The sequence below is a fragment of the Idiotropiscis lumnitzeri genome, chromosome 13 (genome assembly GCF_059441095.1).
Source record: "Idiotropiscis lumnitzeri isolate Australia: NSW breed Sydney's pygmy pipehorse chromosome 13, RoL_Ilum_1.0, whole genome shotgun sequence".
NCBI lineage: Eukaryota > Metazoa > Chordata > Actinopteri > Syngnathiformes > Syngnathidae > Idiotropiscis > Idiotropiscis lumnitzeri.
In genome coordinates, this window is record NC_142403.1 from 10,014,658 (window position 1) to 10,038,070 (window position 23,413).

The 23,413-nt window shown below is 40.6% G+C and overlaps 2 protein-coding genes across 5 annotated transcripts in view; both read right to left on the reverse strand.

Annotated features, from left to right (window-relative positions):
* Positions 1-894: 894 nt before the first annotated feature.
* On the reverse strand, positions 895-6,972 carry ctdspl3 (CTD (carboxy-terminal domain, RNA polymerase II, polypeptide A) small phosphatase like 3). The gene is made up of 11 exons (XM_088313233.1): positions 6,645-6,972; positions 4,602-4,707; positions 4,358-4,498; positions 3,495-3,603; positions 3,200-3,311; positions 2,929-3,015; positions 2,607-2,669; positions 1,948-2,027; positions 1,737-1,863; positions 1,552-1,647; positions 895-1,324 (listed from the first exon to the last, which is right to left on the reverse strand). The coding sequence occupies exons 1-11, from the start codon at positions 6,780-6,782 to the stop codon at positions 1,259-1,261; spliced, it is 1,125 nt and encodes a 374-aa protein (XP_088169359.1). The 5' UTR covers positions 6,783-6,972; the 3' UTR covers positions 895-1,258.
* Positions 6,973-13,070: 6,098 nt separating this feature from the next.
* Positions 13,071-23,413, reverse strand: part of arid3a (AT-rich interaction domain 3A) — a 40,266-nt gene continuing 29,923 nt past the window's right edge. For 3 of the 4 annotated variants that reach the window (XM_088313639.1, XM_088313641.1, XM_088313640.1), the window contains 6 exons: positions 20,012-20,084; positions 19,033-19,216; positions 17,616-17,863; positions 16,870-17,160; positions 15,388-15,477; positions 13,071-14,439 (listed from right to left, as the gene is read on the reverse strand). In XM_088313639.1, coding sequence (XP_088169765.1) covers positions 14,297-14,439; positions 15,388-15,477; positions 16,870-17,160; positions 17,616-17,863; positions 19,033-19,216; positions 20,012-20,084 — 1,029 coding nt within the window. In that variant the 3' untranslated portion in view covers positions 13,071-14,296. The remainder of the gene's footprint in view (positions 14,440-15,387; positions 15,478-16,869; positions 17,161-17,615; positions 17,864-19,032; positions 19,217-20,011; positions 20,085-23,413) is intronic. The other variant, XM_088313642.1, reaches the window with a different exon arrangement.

Genomic DNA, 23,413 nt, shown 5'->3' on the forward strand with positions numbered 1-23,413 from the left:
GAACTTGTGAATCAAATTTCAGGACGGCCAAAATACTAGGCTTTTCCTCCGCCCACAGCATCCCCGCCTCCCCCCACCCCTCCGCGGGTACCATGTCAAACACCATATGGAGCAAATAAAGCAGAGGAGATGCAGCAGGAGGGTAAAAGCACTTAACTTCCAGTTTGAGTCTCACAGTCGGCCCCAATTCAGACTTTCACTATCACTGATTTTGGATTCATATACAGGCCTGCGATGTTTTAATGACTGCTATAATTTAAACCTTGGATCCTGAGTGTTGTTTTACAGCCATGTTCACTTTAACAAAGGTGTATAAATGTAAACAATCTCAGGCTTGGCAATTTATATAGAAATCACATTACAATCCAGCAAGTGTTATTATAAACAATTGATCAGCACCCACACTAAAACTGGCCATGCTTTCATATTGAAAGCACGAGAGAGCTTCTGCATAAAGTTTATAAACAAGCGGTGACATTAAGGTAAACAGCTAGTGAAAACCTTTGTACTCTTGCTTAAATTCAGCTAGGAAGGCCTTCAACTCACCAGCAAGCCTTAATGGAGGTAAAGAACATGACTAGAGAGCTAGAATGGAACAGTGTGGCTCAACTATCTATTCCGTTAGCCCTTTCCTGCTGCAAGGGAAGTGAGGCTTTATTTTTACAGACCGGTTTTAGTTTGTGAGCACCAGAAACACACAGCTGAAAAGTCCAAAAGACAGAGCTGAGTCATCAGCCTGCAAACAATTTATGACTCAGGTGTCGCATTCGAGGCTCAGAAGGGTGATGGTAGATGAGTTCAAGCAAATGCATCACTGCTGTTTGTTTAAGAGCCGTGTTGTTAAATGCCACAACTATTTCACACAAAAAGACAAATAAGATGAAATAGAAATAATTGTTTTCTCATCATTAGCTTAGTTTTATTGCGTTAAACATCCATCTAAAAGGTTTTAGCGAAAACAATTAATAAATAATTATATACAATGCATTTCAAGTTTAACCTCTGCTACTACAGAACACAACAGAAAAGTGGTGCAAAACATGGGGCACCATGATTGAATAAGGTGGAGTCGTCCTTAAACGAGATCAAGGAGAAACAAGGTATGCATGTCCACCACCACGCAGCAGGTGGCACGTTTGCTAAACGCACCAAATTCTGCTTTTAATGCGAAAGCAACAAGAAGGCAAACAAGCTGTGAGGGTCAAGTAGGGTAGTTGACGTGGTGCTTTGGGTCGTAGGTGGTTGGGGGTTGCTCGTGTCAGTCCTCTGACAACAGTCGGTGGAAGTGATCCTCCCTCTTCTTCAGCACCTCTCGAAAATCCCCCTGAAAAAACACAGGAGATTATATGACGGTGGAAGTGGAAAGACTGCTGCTGTTACAGATAACCTGCTGTTTCATTCAAAACTGACTGGCGGAAAGAACAAATCACATGTTTTCAGAAATTAATTTAAACAAAAAATCCCACGTATGCAGAGATGGTGTCTGACTGGCCTTAAAAGACGCAAACAAACGAGCAGCCAATATGTGGAGTGAACATAAAACAGACGAACCGCTGTAGACAGTTTCTCCATGTAGGGGATGAGCTTCTGAAGTTCTCGGTCATCGGACTCACCACACCAACTCTTGATAGGAAGAGTGTTCATCAACTGCAAAATTCAAACGGCACCTCAAGTTGAGTTAAAACAGACACTAATCAACATTGTGGGTAACGCCAGGTCATCTTTGTAATACTGACATGGTAAGGGTAGGTATGGGGTGCGTTGTCCAGAACCACAGTCTTGGTCAGATCTCTCCCCAGGATGCTGAGATCTTTAATGTAGTGCCCGAGGACACAGGCACACTCATCCTGATAGAGACGGTGGCTGCAAGGAGCATCAGTAGAGAAAGTGAGCGAGTGCTCATTTATGCCATCCAATATGCAAAGTAAAAGCAAAGCAAAGTCTTACCGAAACAGCTTCTTTTGCGGGTCCAGGATGTCCAGAATCTTCTCAGCGTACGCCCTCTTTGCACAGGTATAAACAAAGAGCTGCAACATAAGATCATTGTAACTTAACAAACACTACAACAAGAGAAATTTACTGGCTCACATTATCACAAGTGAGGAGTGCTTGTTCTAGGGCTCCCCCTACAGTTTTAAAAGTGCCATGTCAGAAGCTATAGGAGTTAAGACAAGGAAAGGTTATGCTTACACCATAAACGTCTAAACAATGGCTATGCTTTTGTGGTTGTATGAACAGCAAACTGAGCAATGACAGAGCTAAACTTCATGCCAGGTCGCCAAGGCTGGATTTACACTGCACATCCAAGTGCCCAAGTGCGATTGTATCAGATTTCTTATGGCTGCCTATTTCTATGCACACTTGCGGCCGCACATTAAATATGGCTGCGTTTATAACAACTTAATGCATGAAACATCCAGTATGTGCAGAAACAGCAATTGTCTTACCTACCCCCATCTCAGTCTCTACATCTAGTGGGCATGCATGTAATTTAGTTGGCGGGATACAAGACTATCGTAAGCTATAAAATAAAGAACCTAAGTATGGCCGTATTTAATATTTTCTCTTCAAATAAATGGGAAGCAGAAGGGGAGACAGACACAAACCTCATATCCTTTTGCCACAGACTGCAGGAACTCCTTGACATGAGGTCGTAGGATCATATAAACCTGTTAGTAACATACAATAGAAAGTCTTTATTGCCAAGAGTCAAGGCACATATATGATTAAAGCCACAGTTATAGAAGCCATTATACTTAAAACACATGCAGCCATAATGTGTTCATGATGATAAATCAATGGGTATAACAAACCACCAATGACGAGTCTACCGTTTTAGTCTTAAAAAAAAGAGCACCTGCCCACACACATCAACTGTTCATTCCAATGCCATCTTCAGATGCATTGTTGTTTGCAGCATTAATTCACCTTATACTGATGATCCTGAAAAGCTGTGTAGAAGGTGTATTCAGCATTATCAATCATATTCAGCGATCCAAACATCAGTGTTTCCTCCTGAAAGCACAACGATTATACATTGGATTGGGTTATGCACCATCAACCATTTGCCTTGTTTACAATCTTAATTTGGGATATTAATATCATGAATGTTCACATTTAGATAGGGCCCTGCCCTAATTTAGGCCAAAGCAAAGGGCGGTTGCTAGACTAGGAGAGTACCTCAGAGGGTGGAACTCACCAAGTCAACCACAAGTGTGGCCTCTGGGGTGCTCCTGGTCTTAGGGGGGATATCAGGCAGTCTGGGCTGGGAATATTGGGACTGGGATGGCAGGTTCTTGATGAAAGTGAAGCTGAAAAAAACAAAACAATACATGTCTTTGCCAAATGTTGAGAAGAAAGTGCCAACCTATATTCAGATACAATGATGATGAAAATAGCAAGAATGAGACAGATTCGATCTGGGCCAAATCGATACTGTTGTTTAGAGACATGAAAGCTCAAAAAAACGTGAACAGTCAAAAAGTAGTACTTACGGACTGAAGACGTGATCGTCCTCATCTCCCACCAGGAGGTCAATGGAGCCATAACCAAACACTCCTTGTTCAGGACTCATCAACACATTGTTTCTTGGGCTCTTGTAATCTGGAATATTTTTTTTTTTAAATAAGGACTCATTGATGAAGAGGAGCAGTTGGCGAGAAACATGTTGGGTGTTTTATTTGATGGGATCAGTGAGCAGTAATCGTTCATTTTTGCTCTAAATGTTGTTGATGGCCCACTGCGTACTCGTTTGTTGGGCCAGGTTTCTGATTACTTGACGCACAACGTTGTGGAATGCAGTTCTACATCAAGCAGCGGCCGACGGAACGCTACACTTGTCGAGCGGCAGGGTTAAACATCCATAGCATAAATTGTAGTCCCCTACAGAATAGCTATACAGTTCGCATGGGTTCTCTGCAGAAACTAATTTTTGAGCAGGTGGTGTTGTATCAGTGTGAATATCGGAGCATTCTTACGCAAACAGAGTCCAGATGCTCGTATCGATACATTTCTAATATGGAATATGGTGATGCAGTTACATATATATTCATTTTAGCAGTGATCTGTGCTGCATGATGAAAATGGGGTACGACATCCCTGCTCTTGAGGTGATCAAGACGCAAATTAAAAAAAAAAAAAGAACACAGTGGGAAATCAAGTTTGGATGGTTTGTTTAAAATAAATAAATAGTGTGGCGGGACAGTCATTTTTGATTTGACGTGTTCCATTTGATGCATTTGTAGAAGGAGCTGACCACGTGCCACCAGGAAGATTGTTGTACTGTGGCCTGATAATAAGCCTTGAGTCCAGGGTTATAAGATGTTTTAAGGAACCATAACCAGACGCTTCTACTTACTCTCTTTGCTGGGTGTGAGGAATCGAACAATGGGGGTGGAGCCTTTCCTGGATGTTGAATTATGAGGCGACGCAGGGTCCATCTCAGACAATATGTGCTCAGTGCGCAATATGGAACTGGGGGGAGTCTTGAAGATAGAATCTTGAAGAACAGTGTCATTTTAGATACAGACTACAAGCTCAGTGCATCATTGTTGCAAGGCTAAACCAGTTTAGATGAACAAAAAACATAACAAAAAAAACACCTGTATCTTTGTCAACCACAGTGATGGCTCTCTTTCTCGGCCACCCGCGGGGCAGCAGGCGCCTCATCGTTGTTGGGACACAGTCAGCATCAGACGTGACTTCAACCTTCAAAATAAGAGGTTCTAGTTGGCCACTGGCAGCTCCGTTAGGTTTCATAAAAGGGTTAACAATGATTAAGCCATCTATTCAAAACAATAATCTGTGCATGCGTGACTTTCACGAGCGCGCCGTGTGACTGACTGGGAGCATTTACACAGTGTATGTTAGCACCCTCTGCTGGTAAGGTTTGAGACTGCAGCGCGCTGGACTGTATAACATGCATAACGCTGTTGTATCAGAAGCAGAGAGAGGAGCTGGGCCTGCACTACAATGTATCCGTATCTTTGTTTTAAAGTGTACGTCCAGTGACCCATTACAAGGTGTTGACGGGGAAACGGCGCAATATTGTAAGGACTGATAAATATTTGCTGATAAATAACAGCTGATTATCGTCAGACACAGAGCAATCAAAATAGGGGGCGTAAATGTCGGTATTGACTCTGGAAATTTGCGCGAATAATCAGGATTCGTCAGAATCTGAACAAGAAAAAGCTGCGTTGGATTTGGGAGACGGCTCCCCTTCTTGCAGGCAAATATGGCTGAGCATGTTAGCTGTCATGACATCTCAACAAATAAGTTGGGTGAGCTATTCTAAGATGTCTTTAATACAACTGGTATCATCAAAATTGCTTTTGGGTGCAGTTTTTCTTGATAAACCATATACTGTACATTTTTCCTTTCGAAGACCCCAGATACACTTTAAATTGCCACACTATTATGAGCAGCACAACGTGTATTGAAGGTCAAAGTGTGAGAAACATTGTCAAATCTATTGAATAACACCATTGTATGCTTTATAAAGTATTCTATCATAATGCACCATTTTATTCTAATTAACAAAGATTATGTTTATTTCGGTGACACTGGAACGGATTAATGTAATTTTGATTTATTTCAGTGGGGAAAGATGATTTGAGGGGAATGTTTCGAGTTACACACGTCATGAAATAAATCAAACTCGTATGTCAAGGTAACATCTGAGCAACTACAATTATGATGTGGCCCGCTCTGAAATTAAGTTTGGACACCCTGGGAATGGGATTAATCCCACAAATTAAACATTTATTTGGATTTTTGTGATTTTTACAAAGAATCGACTAAAAGCTCGTGCTGTTGCCACACACAAACAAATGGGGCAATTAATTCAAGCGTGTGAGCCCCACTTCAAACTTATAACCTTTACATGAAAACACTTTGTTATGGCGACAGTTTTGCATTCAACAAATTTGATGCAATTTCGAGTTTACATGCATTTCGTTTTTGTGTATAAAATGCCGTTACATAGGCGCAATAGATGCTCTCGCCTTGGGTGACTCTAACATTGTGTATGAATAAAATACGACTGCCACATGCCTCAACTTCGCAGTGTGTGGCGCAGCATGCATTTTGACCTACTTACTGGCAACCTCTCATGACGACCAGGTCCATTTAAATCTGTCACAGTCTGCACGACATGGTGCTCAACTAATCCTCGCATTACTATCAACAGGAGGAACAAGCCCTCTAAAAGGACACATTCATTGAAAAACACGAAGTCTCGTGTTTACAAAACACGAAGCACGTCGTGTTGCATTTAATTTGCACCAATAAAATAACCGGGGTGCATACTTAAAAGAAGGAAACAATGATAATACATAGGAGATTGGTGTGTGCACGTTGGTCTGATAACACAAACGCCACCTCACGTGGACGTTTTGCAGTTCGGGGCTGTTTTGAATATCCAATTAATCAAGGAACTGTTAAGGCCAAATACCGAGATAGCTTCGCAGACGGGCAGCTGTTTTGACTCCCATCTAGAGATCACAACATTCGAATGCTAGCCATTAGCTCCCTAGCACGGCTAGTTCGGTGGAGCTAAGTTGTAATGGAATGCCCGATATTATTTTACACTGAGCGGAGCTTTTGCAACGTCGTCGGGAAGAGTCGCGTTAATGGTTTGTTACCTTGTCTTGTGATGGACTTTCTGCTACCGATGGACGAGTTCGTCTCGGTGTCGGTGTAGCTAGGTTGCCGGACGTCTGGCGGGTTTTCCTCGGCGTCTCCGTGTAGGGTGTCACGGTCCTCTGCGACCGGAGTCTCATTTTCTTCTAACTGTACTCGTAAAGTTACTTTGTAGGAAATGTGTAACGCATAACTACAGGACTTCCTATTCGGTCTTTTGCTCCAGTAACTGACCATCTGTTTGTGTTCCGGTGTCCTGCCAAAGTACTTGCCCCCTAAAAAAATCTGTATCCCCTGTCGCGGGAGCGCGCACGCATTGACTGAAGGCGGCGCGATGTTACTACGTTTGTTTTCATTGAAAGGCACGAAGAATGTATGATTTTGTGTTTTTGATTTGCTGTAATTTAAACTAGGTTTTCCATAAAGTGGTAGTCTTCGTCGGTGTGGTTTTCAGCGCACCATTTGCTACAATTTAACACGTAAAGTAAGCGTTTGACAACGCCGAAATTGGGGGGAAATTACCTGCATTTGCATTCGTTAGACCAAAGAAATTTTGCAATCAATGAAGCTACCATAAGGGAATTTCAGTGATCAAAACACGATGAAAAGGGGAGAGGATGAGTGAAGTGGGCTATCGTGTTTCCAGGGAGATCAAATTAAGTGGCAAAATGCAGATAGGTGGTATCCTCTTAGAGAACACGTAATTGTATTACAATTGACTGATTTGTTTATTTTTTAATTTCATTTTATTTTATTCTCCCGCGACAGGGGATACAGATTTTTTCGGGCATAAGTACTTTGGCACGACACCGGCGAGTTCCTTTAGCTCCGCCCCACCAATCGCAGCTTGGTGTGGAATGACGCGCTCCTTTGTGTCAGTTTAAATATTTTGGGGTGCGATTGGTTCACTGCCACTATCACGATCAGTGGGCGGCGCTTGAGATAAACCCAACTCACGTGTTGAGAATGGCCATTCATGATCAAAGGTGTACATATGTCATATGGTTTGGTTAAAAATCGAGAAACTATAATTACACATGCAAAATTTCATATAAATAAATATAAGGGCTCTCGGTTTTTCCTGTTTTCATTATAGAGTTAAAACATTACACTTCTACAATCTTTGATGCAAAAATCAGTCACATCTATCTATCTTTGCTTGTGTTGAATCCAATGTTTTTATGTATTATATTCTCCTTAATGTATTTAAAATTTCCCCCCAATGTTGTTATTATTTTTCTTCTCGTCAGTTGTTTTGTGTTGTTTACCCCCTTAGCATAGTTATTTTGTTTTAAAATGCAAAATGTCTTCTATTCTATTTTGTAATTGGTATTTGTTAAATAAAGATCTTTATATCTCACAAAACATCCATCCATTAATTTTTGACCCGCTTCTCCTCGCGACGTGAATGGAAAAACCTAATTTACAAGATTATAAACTTAAAAAAACACATAAAGACACTAACGTACTCATACACAGGCACTGGGCAAATTAGAATTATGCTTAGCACAAGACCCTTGAATGGACTCATGAGTTATTTTATGGAGTCAGAACTTAAGCACTGTGAGTAAAATGTGGACTATGGAAGACTGAAAGTGCCAAAATTAAATAAATACACAGAAATAATATAAAATATACATTAAATTGCCAATCTATCTATCTATCAAAAACATATAGTTATTGGTAATTTAATTAATTAATGACATGTTTATATAATTATTTTTGGTAAATTTATTTATTAATCTGATTCATTTAATTCTATATTTAATGAATGAAACAATAAATTAATGTAAATTTTAGTTAACATTTCATGGTGTATTGATTTATTTAATTTTGGCACTTTCAGTCCTCCATATACATCAGGTTTGTAAAGGTAAGGCGGAGCAAAAGAAAGGCAATTAGCACTGTTTCTTTTTTGACCAGCAGGGGTCACATTTTTAACAGAAAAAAACCGTTGTTGTCGATGATAAGCGGACTATCTGCTTCACAGTCGGGAGGTTGTGGATTCGAATCTCGGTTCAGCCCCTTCTGTGTGCAGTTTGCATGTTCTCCCCGTGCAACGCGACAAACTGCATGTGTGAATGTGAGCACATCAATTGAATGATTTTCTGAATGATATTTAATTGTCATCAGATGCCCACTGGGATGGATTTAAAAATAATTGCTTCTTTTCTTTCTTTTTTTTAACACAGACAAAGATACTGATTCAACCCACGATCACAAATGTAGGAAAAAAGTAAAAGTGAAAACATGTTTTTAAAAATAGTAGTAGTCAGTGTAAAAATATTTTTTTTACTAACAGATGTGTACTAAAATGCTAAATTAGCACAAGATATATAAAAATGCGATTTTTTTTTTAACACCGGTGGTTTTTAGAATGGCGCAAGACAAATCATTCACAATGAATCACCATTCATGAAGCCGACAGTTCTCTTAAAAAGGCCATGGGTGGGGAATATCTTGCTTCTCTTAATCTGTTGTGTTATCATCGTTACTGCTGCCTGGCTCACACTCCATGTGACCACCCAGGTTCATCCCACTTTATTAGTCTCATAACTGCTTTTTAAGATACCATTCATATTTTGCATATTCTATTTAATGAATTTGAAACACTTTAGTTTGCATTCTAGCTATTTATGAGGAGCGCAGGGTCATTTGGTTTATATTTTCTTTTCATTTTTACAAATGCCAGAGCATCCATGAACCGAACCGCATAATCATTAAAAAAACTAAAATGTATGCAGTGGTGACATTTAAGAAAGTTGATATTTTATTAATTTCAGATTCAAATTTAAAGTATTCACACAAACACATTGAGTAAATAGGCAAGAACAACTCTTCACCATTCAAAACAGAGAGAAAAAAAAAATGTTGCATTGCCTTCCCACTTCACTGTTACCAAGGTAATTAGGAAACATCCCATTCATTAACATCATGTATGTAGCCTACAGATAAAGAAGGAATAAGCACATATCGAGTGAACATACTGAAAACTATTTGTGGTGCTAACAGTGGTACTATATAAGCAGAACTGTTGAGCGGTGGGATCTCTGCTGTTGCATCAGCAAAAGTTGGGCGGTAACATGCCCTCTTTTGTGTACCCACTAAACTGGAACTTGACACCCAACTGGGATGAATACATCCAACTAGAGGTAGAGGTAGATTTTCCTGAGAAATTTCAAATGACAAGACATGACGCCTCGTTTCCTGAAGTTAGCTGAAGACGTAGGAAACGCACCAGCTCCCCAAAAATAGTCACATTATCATCATCACCATTTTTTAGGTAATAAATCTGCTCTAAAATGTCATCTCTGTGTGCTGGTTTGTGACAGCATCAAAAAAAGAAGCAAAGAAATAGTGAAAACAAATGTACATGATATATTTCATCGCCCTAGAAGGCCATATATCAGAAATATTCTACTCCGTGAATCTTAGGAATACATGTTAATTCATACAATTGTCACAGCAGAAGGCATCTTGTTACTTTGTCATCATCCTTGTCTGCAGTCCACCTTATCCGAGGCGGAGGCATCGGTGATGTTCCAGAAGCATTCCGACCCATAAAAGTGGTGGTGAATGGTCCATGAAAGGATTGACAGCAGCAATATTTCAAGTTCTTTAAGTACGATATTTTTATACACAGCGAGCACGTAGATAAAGTGAAATTGTCCAATCTACACAAAAGTGTAGATGCACTAAAGACTGCATTCAATCCAAATGAACTGCATTAATAACAACAAAAAAAAACATTTCTTTGCAGAGTTAAGACTTTTTCCAGAAATGTTCCATTTGACATAGAGGATGCTGCCTGACAAGAGCTACAGGAAAAGCAAAAATTAAGTGTGACAATTTAAGAGTCAATCTTAACACATGTGAGATCCACACTTCAAATGCTGGTTCCAAAGTATTGGAAACCAAACCAAGAAAACACTGTACATATACTCAACCACTTTGAGCGTTCATTTTCCAAACCTTTCCATAACCAGGAGCTCTTACCACAACCTTCCTTTGCATACGGCAATGGCAACAAATCAAGAGAGAAAGTCTCAATGAGCTGATATCTGATTGTCTGTGGTCATTAGTGGAGGGCCAACTAAATCAATATCATGATCATCCAGGTTTTGTTTTCCCAGCGTGTCAAAGTCATTGAGGTAGAAAGGTGTCAAAACAGTGGCTGAAAGGATGTTCAAGAGTGTATGGAGGAGGTATACAGTGTCATCACATTATCTCCTGATTGTCACCGGCACGCACAAAAAAAAAAAAAACCCGGCAATCTCACGTTGAGATGCAGTTGTTTGAGATGGGCAGAGAAAGACAGCAACTGTTCAAATGCAAATATCTCACAGAGCTGGTCGAACAAACACAGATCCATACAGGAGGGGACAAGTGACATCGGGGGGGGGGGGGTTTGGGCAGGTGCTTGAATGTTGGTTAAGGGGTCAAAAGGTCAGGGAGAAAAAAGAGACGCGATGTTGATCCTTTAGCTCGAGATTGATTGAAATTCGTTTTCCACAGCATCCCTCCCCCAAACAGATGCTTTTTACTAGAGCGCCTTGATTTGATTGTCAGCTCTTTTACAGCATCTCCGACATCTGCTACTTAAGACAAAAACAAAAGCATGTCCCAATATAAAGTCCTTCTTTCTTCACAACGTCATATACAGAAACTAAAGCAATAGTTTACACGACATAAGAAAAGCCCCGCACGGAATTCATAGTTAGTCCCCAATCAAATATGGAAGTTTGTTATAAAAGCAACATCCGAGTCATGTATTTCGCAATTCTTTGTATAAATGTTAGCACAGCTTCAGACTGCATCTGTATTATTGTCCACGGTTAGAAGGCACTATCTGTCCTTGTTACATCGCCTTCACAGAATCCACTCCGAGAATCTGATCCTGAAGCCGCCACCATCAAACAATCATAGCACATCTTCATGAATACGATTCAAAACATCAAAAGACAAGAGGGTGGCTCTTTACTCTTCTGACTACAACATAGAACCACGAGGTATCGTCCACGCTTGAAGTTACAATGAAACTTGCAGTGTAGTATTACGCACCTGCGAGTCTGCTAATCAATATTTGTATAAACTGATACTGTTAAATGTAACAGTACGACCGACTGACAAGACATAAACTGCTGCTGATCACATTATTTTAACCCAACACCATACGTAGGTCAGAAGAGAAAATGTTTCCAAATGCCTCACTTTCTTCTTGGTGGTGTTACAAAGCACCCAAAAACTGTTTCCAGTTAACACTTGGAAAAGAGTAATATTCAATCAGCTGCTGACGTGTAATAGCAGGAGGTACCTCATGAAATGTGACTCTTCATAACACTATATGACCTCCTATGACCCCAACGAAAAGTTGTGCTTTATATTACTTTTGCTCACATCTGCTTTGGCAAGGACAAGACACAGCGCCCACTTGTGGAAAAGATGCAGAGCTTTCTGATTAAATTCCGATGAAGGCGTATTATGGGAAGACTCAAAAGGGAAAAAAAAAGATTTTTACCAAATTATAAAGTTACAAAACTAAAGTCGGGATATTACAAGAGAAAAATTATTTAATTTAAAAAAAAAGCACAAATGTAAACGTAACAGTCAGAGTAATAGAGAAAGTTGCATTTATTTTTTATAGCGCTTGTCCAAATTAGAGTCACAGGAGAGTTGAAGCCTATCCCAGCTGTATTTGGCCGAGAGGCATGGTGCACCCCGGACTGCTCGCACATGTCAATAAACAACCATCCACTCGCATATTAACGCCTCTGGACGATTAAGAGTCTGCAACGAACTTAAAAATGATCTATTTGGAATGTGAATGCAGAGAGAAAACTCAGGCAAGCACGGGGAGATCATGCAAGCTCCACACAGGGACCGAGCAGAGATTCGAACCAGAACCGCTCAAATATTTTCAAGTTTTCATACTTACACATTGTTCTCGTAATCGTATTCTCACATTATTCTTTTTTTTTCGCCCTCTTCAGTAGGTCCATAATACTCCTGCGTAAATTCCAATGTGTCTCCAAAAACAGCACAACTGAGCAAGCGAGATTTTACAATCACAATGTGAGCAGCGCAGCGACTCTCAGACATGTTTGTGTAGCAGCTGGTGGTGGCGAGAAGGCAGAAAAAGCAAAGCTCTGATCAAAGCGACGGCAGCTGGTAATATTTGCCCAGAACAGTAAAAAGTGACAACTGGTCATATCATACTGTTAAAGGCCTCGGGGAAAAAGAACCTGTGAGCAAAGCAAGGTTCAGTAGGAATGAGGTTGTTTGGTTTCAGCGTGGTCACGGTCGACAACCACGGCCGAGGTAACAAAAATTGAATGATTGTTCTCGGAAATCTGAGGATGACCTGATCCTCCAAACAGCAGGAGAAGAAGCACTTAGATGAGAAGCACAAAGTCATGCTTAACAAAACGCACACATAAAATACATATATTTATATATATCTGACATCTATAACACAAAAACACAACAAGAAAGCGCCAGATACTGTATAAGTTTAACTACATCAGGTCCTCTGTGACGCAGATAGCGCCTCCTGAGATCTGAATGTCCAATTGAGCGTCTTCACGACAACAAGGATTTAGTGGAAAGACAGATCCTGTGCATTCCGGGAAGGAAATCCGTTTCCCTTCGGGCTTTACCTACGAATACAGGCATGCATCTGACTTTAACACAATCACTTCACAAGAAAAACAAACTAATAACGGCAAATAAAGATACAAACTGACGCTGCAAACAATTATGAGAGAAATCCGAGTATCGTTCCCGTGAAGTTTGCGAGCACATCATGTCGGCGCCGTCAAGGCCAAAGCATGCTTAAGCGCTGCAAAAGCGAAAAAGTCAAACGGCTAAGCATGATGAGCTAGCTTCAACACCGGTCTTGTATGGAACTGGCCTTGCGACGAGGAAAAGCAGACAATGTATGACTTCAGCAGGGACGTTGCGCTCATCTGGTCACCAAATATAATTCATAAAGACTGCTCTAGAGCGGCTGCTGTGTTAATAAGGTATCTGGTTTACGCACAAATAGGTCACAGTGGTGCATTGCGACACACCCTGAAGAAACGCCATATACCTTTAAAGCGTTTCTGATTAAAAATAGAAGATATTTTGTACTCTTTCCTTTTGATAGAATTCTAAATACACAAATGTTTTCCTGCATTGATAGTATTGATAAAGATTTAAATGATAAAACACTATCATGAAAGACGACAATAAACAACAAGTAAAAGATAAAAAAAAAAGGATGAAACATTACTGTCAGTCAGTAGCTGTGTTTGTAAGTGTAAACAGTGCATTACCCCTTCCTGGTTATTAACTCTCTTTTGTTCTTCCATAAGCTGTACATGTATGTAGAAATAAATAATTCACAGGTTGTACATACATATTTGTTTTACATATACTGGCTCTCTGTTGGGATATTTTCCTCCAAAATCATTGTGGCTATGAAGAACAGAAGAAGTGAGTTGATGATAGAACCTGAGAGTGTGTTTCAAGTGATTGAGTTAGTTGGCGTCTTTGTGTATGCTTTCTCTTTTTGGCGTCGACTATATAGAAAATGAGGTGGTTGTTTTTTTTTTTGGCTTTATGTAGCTTGGTTTAAAAAAAATAATAATAAAGGGGAAAGGCTGGGGCTTAGTTAAGACACAGGGTTGCTGGAAGTTGAGGTAGGTGTGTTCTTCTGCTGCAGATGATGAGGAGAGACACGGCTGCCAACAGGCTTGCTGAAGAGGGCCGCCCCCGATGGGGTTGACCCTGCTGCTGCCTGAGCAAAAAGGACACCTGCAAAACCAAGAGAAAAATGAACCCGAGGGAACAAATCAAGAACTTTTTCTTCCATGCAAAAAATATTTACGGCTTTTGACATCATGCCCTGTTTTCAGGTACCATTTTAAAAGGTAATAAGCTCAAATGAGGAAAAAAGTCATTTGGTATATGTGTGATAAGAAATGAGATATCTTTACTTTGAGTTAAGATAAAAGGGAGACTGGGAGCGGGGGTAAGTACCCTGTCTGCTTGTATTTGGTCCGTGGTTTAGGACAGAGTTTCATTCCTTTGGTGGGGACGTAACCCAAATTTCTATTTGAATCTAAACCAATGCTTACACTGAAGTAGTAAATTCATAACTACAACAATGCCGGAGGATTTTTTTTAGACAAAGCACGTCCGAAACCAGCTTTTGTAGAGCGGCCTATTGTGAGGTTGGCTTGCACGCAGTATTAAATGGTGTGGACTGCATTTTTCCATGGGAAAATGGCTTAATGATAACAAATAGATATATTTATGAGCAAAATTAAGATGTGCTGCTTAGCTCCACTAACGACTTCCACTATTTAGCAGCAGTAAGTGGCAGCATATTCTCCACAACAGGCCCATAAGTCCAGTAATTATTTGCATGACAAACACCTCAAGGCCCTCAATAATATATGATAAAATATCATATAAGAGCACGGCAGTAACCGAGTGTGCCTTCTTGTGCTACCTGATTATGAATTCTTATTATTTTTTTGGATGATTTATTATAGCTCTAATATCAAAATAGGCCTTCCATAAAACATGGAATTAACCATTCCTCAACTAATTTAAAAACAATCAATGAAAAAAGGACCCACCACTAATTATTAAACAACATATTTAGTGATAGCTATGCTGCGTAGTTTTGTTGTTGTAGTTTCTTATCTTCAATGGGAAGAGCAGCAGTAAACACTAAAGAATGATGCAGCAACTCACCAGTGTACATGACTCCGTTGAGCTCGACTGACATGCTTATGCTGTTTGTGCCATTGGTAGTGAGGTTCATGGCAGAGTCCTGCCTGCCATCTGAAGCACCAACAACAAAATAGGGAACTTGGGTCAATGTTCTAAAGTATGTGCATATTTAATGTTGACAGAATAAAACCAAAAGTCAGGTAGTACCACCACTGACTCAGACGAGCAAGTATGGGTACAAACTGTATTTGTGTACAAAATTAATATTTTTTTTCCAAATCGACTTGTGTTATCTATACCGAGACAGACATCTGCAGACATGAAACCAACATCAAGGCGACTAAAGTGTTTGCTAGCACGGGAGGGAATCTCCCCACCGACACGCGTGGTTGCATGTTTGCCTGCATGTTTGTTACTTTTAGACGTTAAACAGGTCAACATATAGGTCCACTATCTCACCTACAGGTGTTGAGGTTTGTGGTAACATGTCAAGCATGTGTTTACACATTAGACATTAGATACCAACTGAAACCAACCAAAGCGTATGTGGAAAGCATGTCACAAAAGTCTGAGGTAAAACAGAAAAAAAAACCACGGCTCAAAGAAGAAAAGAAATGCTAATTTGTACATTTTTACAGTGTGGTACAATTATATAAGCAAATTCTGGCACTTTAGCTGTTTTTATTGTGACTTCTTTATCTTTACTTCATTTACTATTGTATCACTTTTAGGAATACATACATTAGAGGTGACAAAATCAATTAATCAACAACTAATCAATTATTCTTGTCCCCCAATTTTTACTACAATTTTTAATCAGAGACGCATGGAAGTTTTTATTGATGAAAATGTTGCACTGATTCCAAATCTGCACTTGTATTTCTCTCTCACACCAGGTTTTCATAATAATAATAATAATAATGTGTAAAATGCTAATATATTTAGTAATATTTATGAATGAGGGGTCCAGCAAAAGGAGGATTTTTTTTCTCAAAGTTCATAGCTATCAATTACAACACATAGTGAAATCTGAAAGATTTTTTATAAGTCAAAAAGAAGACATAAAAACACCTATGTTTGAAATTTGCTGTTGACCAACGTTATGAAACTGCCGGCATCTATTTTAATATACGAGTTTAGAGCCATTATTTAACTTAAAATTGTTCGAATCATCTGACTTCAGCTCGATGGTAATTATTCTCTGATTTATAAAGTCTTTCATGAAAGCAGATTGATTTTTTGGGGGGGAAATTCACAAACACCTGGGTGAAATTTCCTGATGAGACTAAAATAAATTTTGGACACAAAAGCCAAATATACTCAACCTAAACTTTTGTGAGTCATGCATTTTCACTTCGATAATTGCAATTCTGAGTGCATCATTGTACCAGATACTGCAACGTTTTCTCCTTCTTTCTCTATTTTTAAGTTGCTTTCTCTTAAACCAGATGTTCTCCAACCCGGAGGAACTCTAGACTGTGTCCACCCGATTCTTCCCAGTACCTTGTTGGTTGATGCGGATGTTCATTGGTATCTGGGCTGTCATGGCCAGCAAGTTGTTTTGCAGCGCTCTCTGTAGCAGTCGATGGTGCTCCTCTGCCGGCAGTGCCATTTTCTTCTCGGGCGGCTCTCCGGCCTCCAGTTTGTCCCTCAGCTGTTCCAAAGCCGCAACCTGAGCCGCCATCGCCGCCTGGGCTGCCGCCGCTTGCACGGCAGCCACTGAGTGACCTGCTAGGGCTCCCACTGGCATGCGAGGCACAGCGACACCATGGAAAGGCTGTCCGCCCTCTTCTTCTGGACAGCAAGGAGGAAAAAAAATACATTAAAAAAAAAAATAACCTAATTCATGTATTATGAGGCTTAGTGGTAAAGTTTATATGACGACGCTACGACCACATTTAACTAAGATGACAACAACTACCCCTCAAACAAAGAATGCAAAGGTAGATGTTCGATGAAGGAGAATGTTTTTTATTTGAACATCCTAACTAATATTAGGGTACAGGGCAGAAAAATTATTACGGCCGCTAAGTAATTGATCACAAGAAAACTTCTCTCAAGGAGCAGCATTGAATGAATGATAAAATGTAACAATCTTCATGAGCCATTAAAAAATATTCAAGTCACCATTTCACTGCTACAGCATATTCTTGTTTCTTTCTTTGTATTGTAAATATGGGCACAGATTTTTCTCACCTGGAACATTTTATGATCCTACTTAACATCAACGAGATTGGTGCTGTGCTCACCTTTCTTGATCTTCTGTATGGGGGTAAGCGAGGCGCCGTTGGTGCCAACTGTCAGACCCACGGTGGGTGTGGAGAGCTTTGGCGAAGACAGCATGGTGGGCGTCCCGTTGGGGGAGTAGGTGAAGAGGGAACCGCCGAAGCTCTGTCGTCTGCCTTCCCGTCGATTGCTGTCGATGGCGGCCTGGAGTTCGTTGGGGTTGCTCAGGCCCCTCTTGTCACATTCATATGGGTACAGGTACTTCATGTATCTAATGGGAACCACAAATCCATTTTAAAGGGACATCAGTGGTGAAGCTACTTAGGGAGTGAGAGAGCAACCTGCCACAATTACAAATGATAACATTGAGGATACAATATGATGCAGGTTTCAAAGTGCGGAATTAAAGCTATTGATTTCTTCCTTCCTTTCTTTCTTGAACAAGCCTGTGCAGTTTCTATTTCCCAACAGTTGGGCTGTGAATGGCAACCTCCACATTTCAATAAAATGTTCATCCAAATGCAAAATGATCTCTGAGGTGAGCCACAAGTGGAGTTTCAATTCCTCATTCTATCAGTACATTTACATACACATCAGCGCAGTGTCGACTCTCATAAGAAAAAAACATCTTTAAAAAAAACAAAACATCCATTTTCCAAAGCGCTTGTCCTCATTTGGGTTGCAGGTAAGTAAGAGTCGTGGCCAACATTGAGCGAGAGGCTTGGGTAGACCACAGGTAGAGGTGGTCACCCACCACTTGCAAGGCACACATGGTGTTTCTCTGCTATATCGAAGTTCACCGTTTGCACCTTCACAATCTTGAGGTTTTTTTTTCTGTTTTCCCCATGCACCTTTCAGCTGTTTAACAAATGGCGAGACAACAGTAACGTAAAACAAAGCAACTCATGCAGAAGCTGCTGTTGGCACCAGGGCCCGCCTCTTAAAGGCACATGCATGAACAAATGTGTGTTTGTAGTAACCACTCGGTCGGGCGGCAGAGGTCAGTGCAGAGGTCGTGAGTTCAATCCCGGCTCCGGCCTTCCTGTGTGGAGTTTGCATGTTCTAACCGTGCCTGCGTTGGTTTCCTCCAGGTACTCCGGTTTCCTCCCACATTCCAAAAACGTGCATGTCAGGTTGTTTGGACTCTCTAAATTGCCCCTAGGTATGAGTATGAGCGTGGATGGTTGTTCGTCTTTGTGTGTCCTGCGATTAGCTGGCAACCAGTTCAGGGTGTACCCCGCCCACTGCCCGAAGATAGCTGGGATAGGCTCCAGCACCCCCTGCGACCCGAGTGAGGAGAAGTGGTACAGATAATGGAAAACCACTAGGTTGTGATTCTTTAAATCTATTCCTTTCAATTACTCATATAAGGAATAAGAGGAACACAAGGAGCAGGACACATTGGGATGTCATAAAATGGTTGCGTGTGTGGTGACTGACTGTGTGCGGAGGGTGAAGGCTGCACTGGTAATTGAGGTAGGCAGATTAAGTCCCTTGGTGATCTCCCTCCACAGTTTCTTGTTGATGACCTCCACCAGGCCTCCCTTCTCAGTCACCAGCCTGTAGAGCATGTACAGATCCAGGACCTGCTTGGCCATGATGGGAATGCGATTCACAGGGGTTCCTGGAACAAGACCTCTTCTGTCAACATGCAGCTTAAAAAAAGAGCTTAACTTGCAGTCAACTCGATTATTAGACAAATTTCAGTTTTCACTCTCTAGGAAAACACCAATTAAAAGGGCACACTCAGTGATGACCTGCAGAGGGCGCACTCAGCTCCTCTGATCAGGCTGAGCAGACCCACCCAGCATGCTTCTTGTGACTCACAACTTGTAAAATTTGGTTTCATTGTAAACGCATACATCTTTTGTCTTCCAAGCTTTAGTTGTTGGTACTTGATTTATATCAGCCACGAATCACCAACCTATCACACTAACAAAGTGCCAGGTATTTATGAAGCAACAGTGATACTTGTACATACTGAACCCTTGAGCATTTGTGATGCTAAACTGGTAAAACACAATGGTTTGCACTTTTCTTTTCTTTTTTTTATTTTTGCAGGGTGTTGGGTCAGTGCGTGTGCGTGCTGTAGGATGTGGTTGTAAACCGATCTCTTCTCCTGCTTTGATACAATGTACGCACATCCTGGGAATGAGGCTATGTGACCATCAAGCAATGGCCTGAATTGAATAAAGACCCCACCCAGCTGAGAAAAAGATGAGGATACGGCTCGGGGTCGACCCAATGTGAGGAATCACCTTCTCCGTATCCCCCTATAAAAAGCGGAAGTAATGTGAGATAAGAATCCATTGCAATATATATATATATATATATATATATATATATATATTCTTATCTCACATTATTTGCGCAGTATATATACACACATACATTGAATGTTTCTTGCCTTGTTGCTTACCTCTTTTCTGCATGAAACTAAAGAGGTCATCCAGAAACTCTTTCCTCTTTGGGTCTCCATCCAGTTCATACAGCTGTGGAGGAGAAAAGGTGTTTGTATTTGCACAATACTGGTACCACAAAAAAAAAAAAGAAAAAGAAACTGATCAACAAAAAGATTGAACAGACAAGAACGTGGTTGCAATAACGATTGCACTTACTGACGTTAATGTCTGGGGGGGAAAAAAACAGACCTGGAAAAAAAATTGAGCTAAGTTCTCTTATATAAACAGCATTTTAGACTTAGTCAATCATGCGAAGAGAGACATTGAGGAAAATGATTTGGGCCACTCAGGCTTGATGAAAACCGCCTGCAGGTCCAGCGGCTGGCGGGGCCTAGAGTGCCGGAAAGTTCAGTGAAAGTTTGCAGTAGAAGTGAGGTACCCCCTAGAGGGAGTACAAGGAGCCCATTGATAGTGGTTTGTTCCGGTCCAGTTTGGCAGTGTAACTGGGACAGATCAGAATATTAATATCGCACCAACATGGTGGTGAGGGGACTTGAGCCTCAGATTGACCCTCTCATTACATATGAGAGCAAACGTCACAGGAAGACATTAACCTCTGCACATACGCGACACAACTCACCATGAAGCGCCAGAGCTGAAATGACTATTGATTTTCCAGCTGATGGGAAATTAATCTTTTATTAACTATTCTGGTGATCAATTCATCTTTTTCAAGCAAATGACCAACAACACACGCCACAGCTAGCATCTTAAACCTCTGTTTTTACTTTGACTTGTCTTTTAATTTTCCGCTAATTTATATTTCACCATATGGAAGGCGCTTTCTCACAGCTCCAGCTGTTGTGAAATGTGCTATATAAATAAAGTTGGATTATAATACAATTTGGGGAAGCCCATTTTTATAGCTTTCAAGTGTGAAAGGTGTTGCATTACAAATATAATTAGTTTTAGAACATTAGGAAAATGTAATCCTTGTTTTCCTGGATAAATATTTGACCCACCCTTTCTCAAACCTAAAGTGAGTTGAAACACTTACTGAGTATATTTGGCAATACACAGTGAACAATTGGCATGTTTCATACATTTGCTCGAAAATTAAATAAAACCATTAAGTCAATGCCAAACAACTCCAGTCTGTATTTAGTAACTGTACATTATTGACTTTTAATCCCGTGATCTGCTGTATTGTTGACAAAGTTAACAGCAAAGCAAACGCATCACTGCCAAACACAAAACCACAGAACACTACGGTGTGGTTTGTTCGGATTGTTTGTGTGCTATGATTGATGCCACCGTCTTTTGTGCTCACCTAAAGTTGCCACCGAGAGGAAATGAAAAGCTTGTACAGCTGAAGTTGTGTAGGATGTGACAGAAGTGGCCTCTAACCAGTAACAGACTGGCCCTCATTGTAGCATTCAGCCCTCATTAGAGACTTCAAGCTGCCATCAGATCTTATTATCTTGTATGTGTGTGTTTGTGTGTGTATGTGTGCTGGGGGTTGCTGGATTGAATGAGATGGGGTGGTGGTGGGGGATTCCTGCTAATGTACAAGGCTGCTGGAGACAAGGGGGAGTTTTAATTACAGGATGCATGCGTTTTGTGAAGTGCCGCACCATAAATCTTGGAAATGACCCCCTTACTCCCATCCCCCACTGCCTAACTATTCTTATTTGCTCTACATCACGCAAACAAATATTTCCCAAGTGGCTGGCGGTTTTACTGTGGCATGGAGACACGGACCGTGAATCAAATTGGCTTGAGTACCCATTGCAGGTATTCAAGTGATGGGAGTGTTATGCAGCTACCATGCACCAACAGGCTGCTCGAGGTACACCTGCACCATGAAATTCTGATGATGTTGACTTTTGGTTGACGGTAAGACAGACGGTAAGATATTAACTAAATCATGTTTGTTGTTCGGTGTGTGCCATGCTACGCCACTGCAATTAGAACCACAACAATAAGCCAAGTGTTAAATTAATAACTCAGAGACTAGAACAATGCTTGAACATTAATTTGATCATTTATATTTGTATTTCCCAAGATTGTGCAAGAAGTTGTGGCCAGTCAGCGTATGAGTATAAAGGATTCCTTGCACACAAGACGATTTTCCATCTGCAGTATAGTTAAGTGTGTGAATTGCACAGTATCCCGTTGGCTATCCTGTATCCCGTTTCAAGTCCCTTTCAGTCTTCACTCTTAACACAGTTAACACGCATCCTGCTTTGTGTCAGACTATAGGCGACAATCACAGAATCCTGCACCAATTAGAGAGTAACAGAGCCGAATCCACGTCTGTTTACAGTAAATGGGACGGTATGAGCAGTGTAGCAGTTCATTAAGAATGCAGGATGGTTTTGACACACCTCCATGACAGCATGTCTGATGAATCCGTTCACATTCATTTCAATTCACACCATTTTGCCATCACTGCTTGATTGGCTGTGTTAGTAAACAAGGCTCGGTTGTGAGATCACTTATCCGGTGATGCTGGTGCATAAAAAGAGGGAAATGGAATGTAAGTCATCAGAGATTATGCTCATATGACTGCAGCTCTGAAAGTAATGCAATTGTGACAATAGTTATATCTTTTTTAGGGATGTTAAGCGGGACAAAACCAAATTACAATTTACAACCATGACCGTCATTGATACATTATACATTTTTGGGAGGCTATTGATCTTTTTAATTGAAAACCAGTGGCTTAGCCTGTGGCATTATGGTAACTCAAAATAGATAAACTTTAATAAACTTTCCTTGATTGACCATTGGGAAATCTTTCTCTTTTTAATTATTACATTTGAAAAATTATTTAAGATGGCAAAAATAACTAAGTGAAAGTAGCTCATCTTCAAATAGCTGATGTCATGCTCTTCTTCAGGCCACACGTGCCCCCTCCACATTTCCTTGAATTACTTTTAATTCCCCCAAATCAACATAAACAAGCCTCTATTAATCAAATAATGCATTATTTTGACTATAATATACTTGTTGGTGAATTGAAGGCTTCACTTATGACGAAATTGTGCAAGACAGAAATCAACCTGACTGAGACACCTGTTTCACCATATATTGCCACTCAGGATCCTGTTCAACCTGTAAGAACAAAATCACTCCCCACTTTTCTCTTTTTTTCCCCACACTAAACTACTACTCATAAAATGGCCACCTGATTATCCATTCATCCAGTTCTACCGGTCTGTTAATCTACACCCCCTTTAACTTCCTTTTTGTCTGTTTCTTGTTTAATTCTCCATGTGCACTGCAATTCGATGATATCGTTTTATGTTTCTTTCTTTCTCACCGTTTCAGTGATTATAATACTGCTAATGCACATTACAGCTCATTTGCCACCACCTACACCCACACACATACCTTATCAGGGAGAGCTGGGTGTG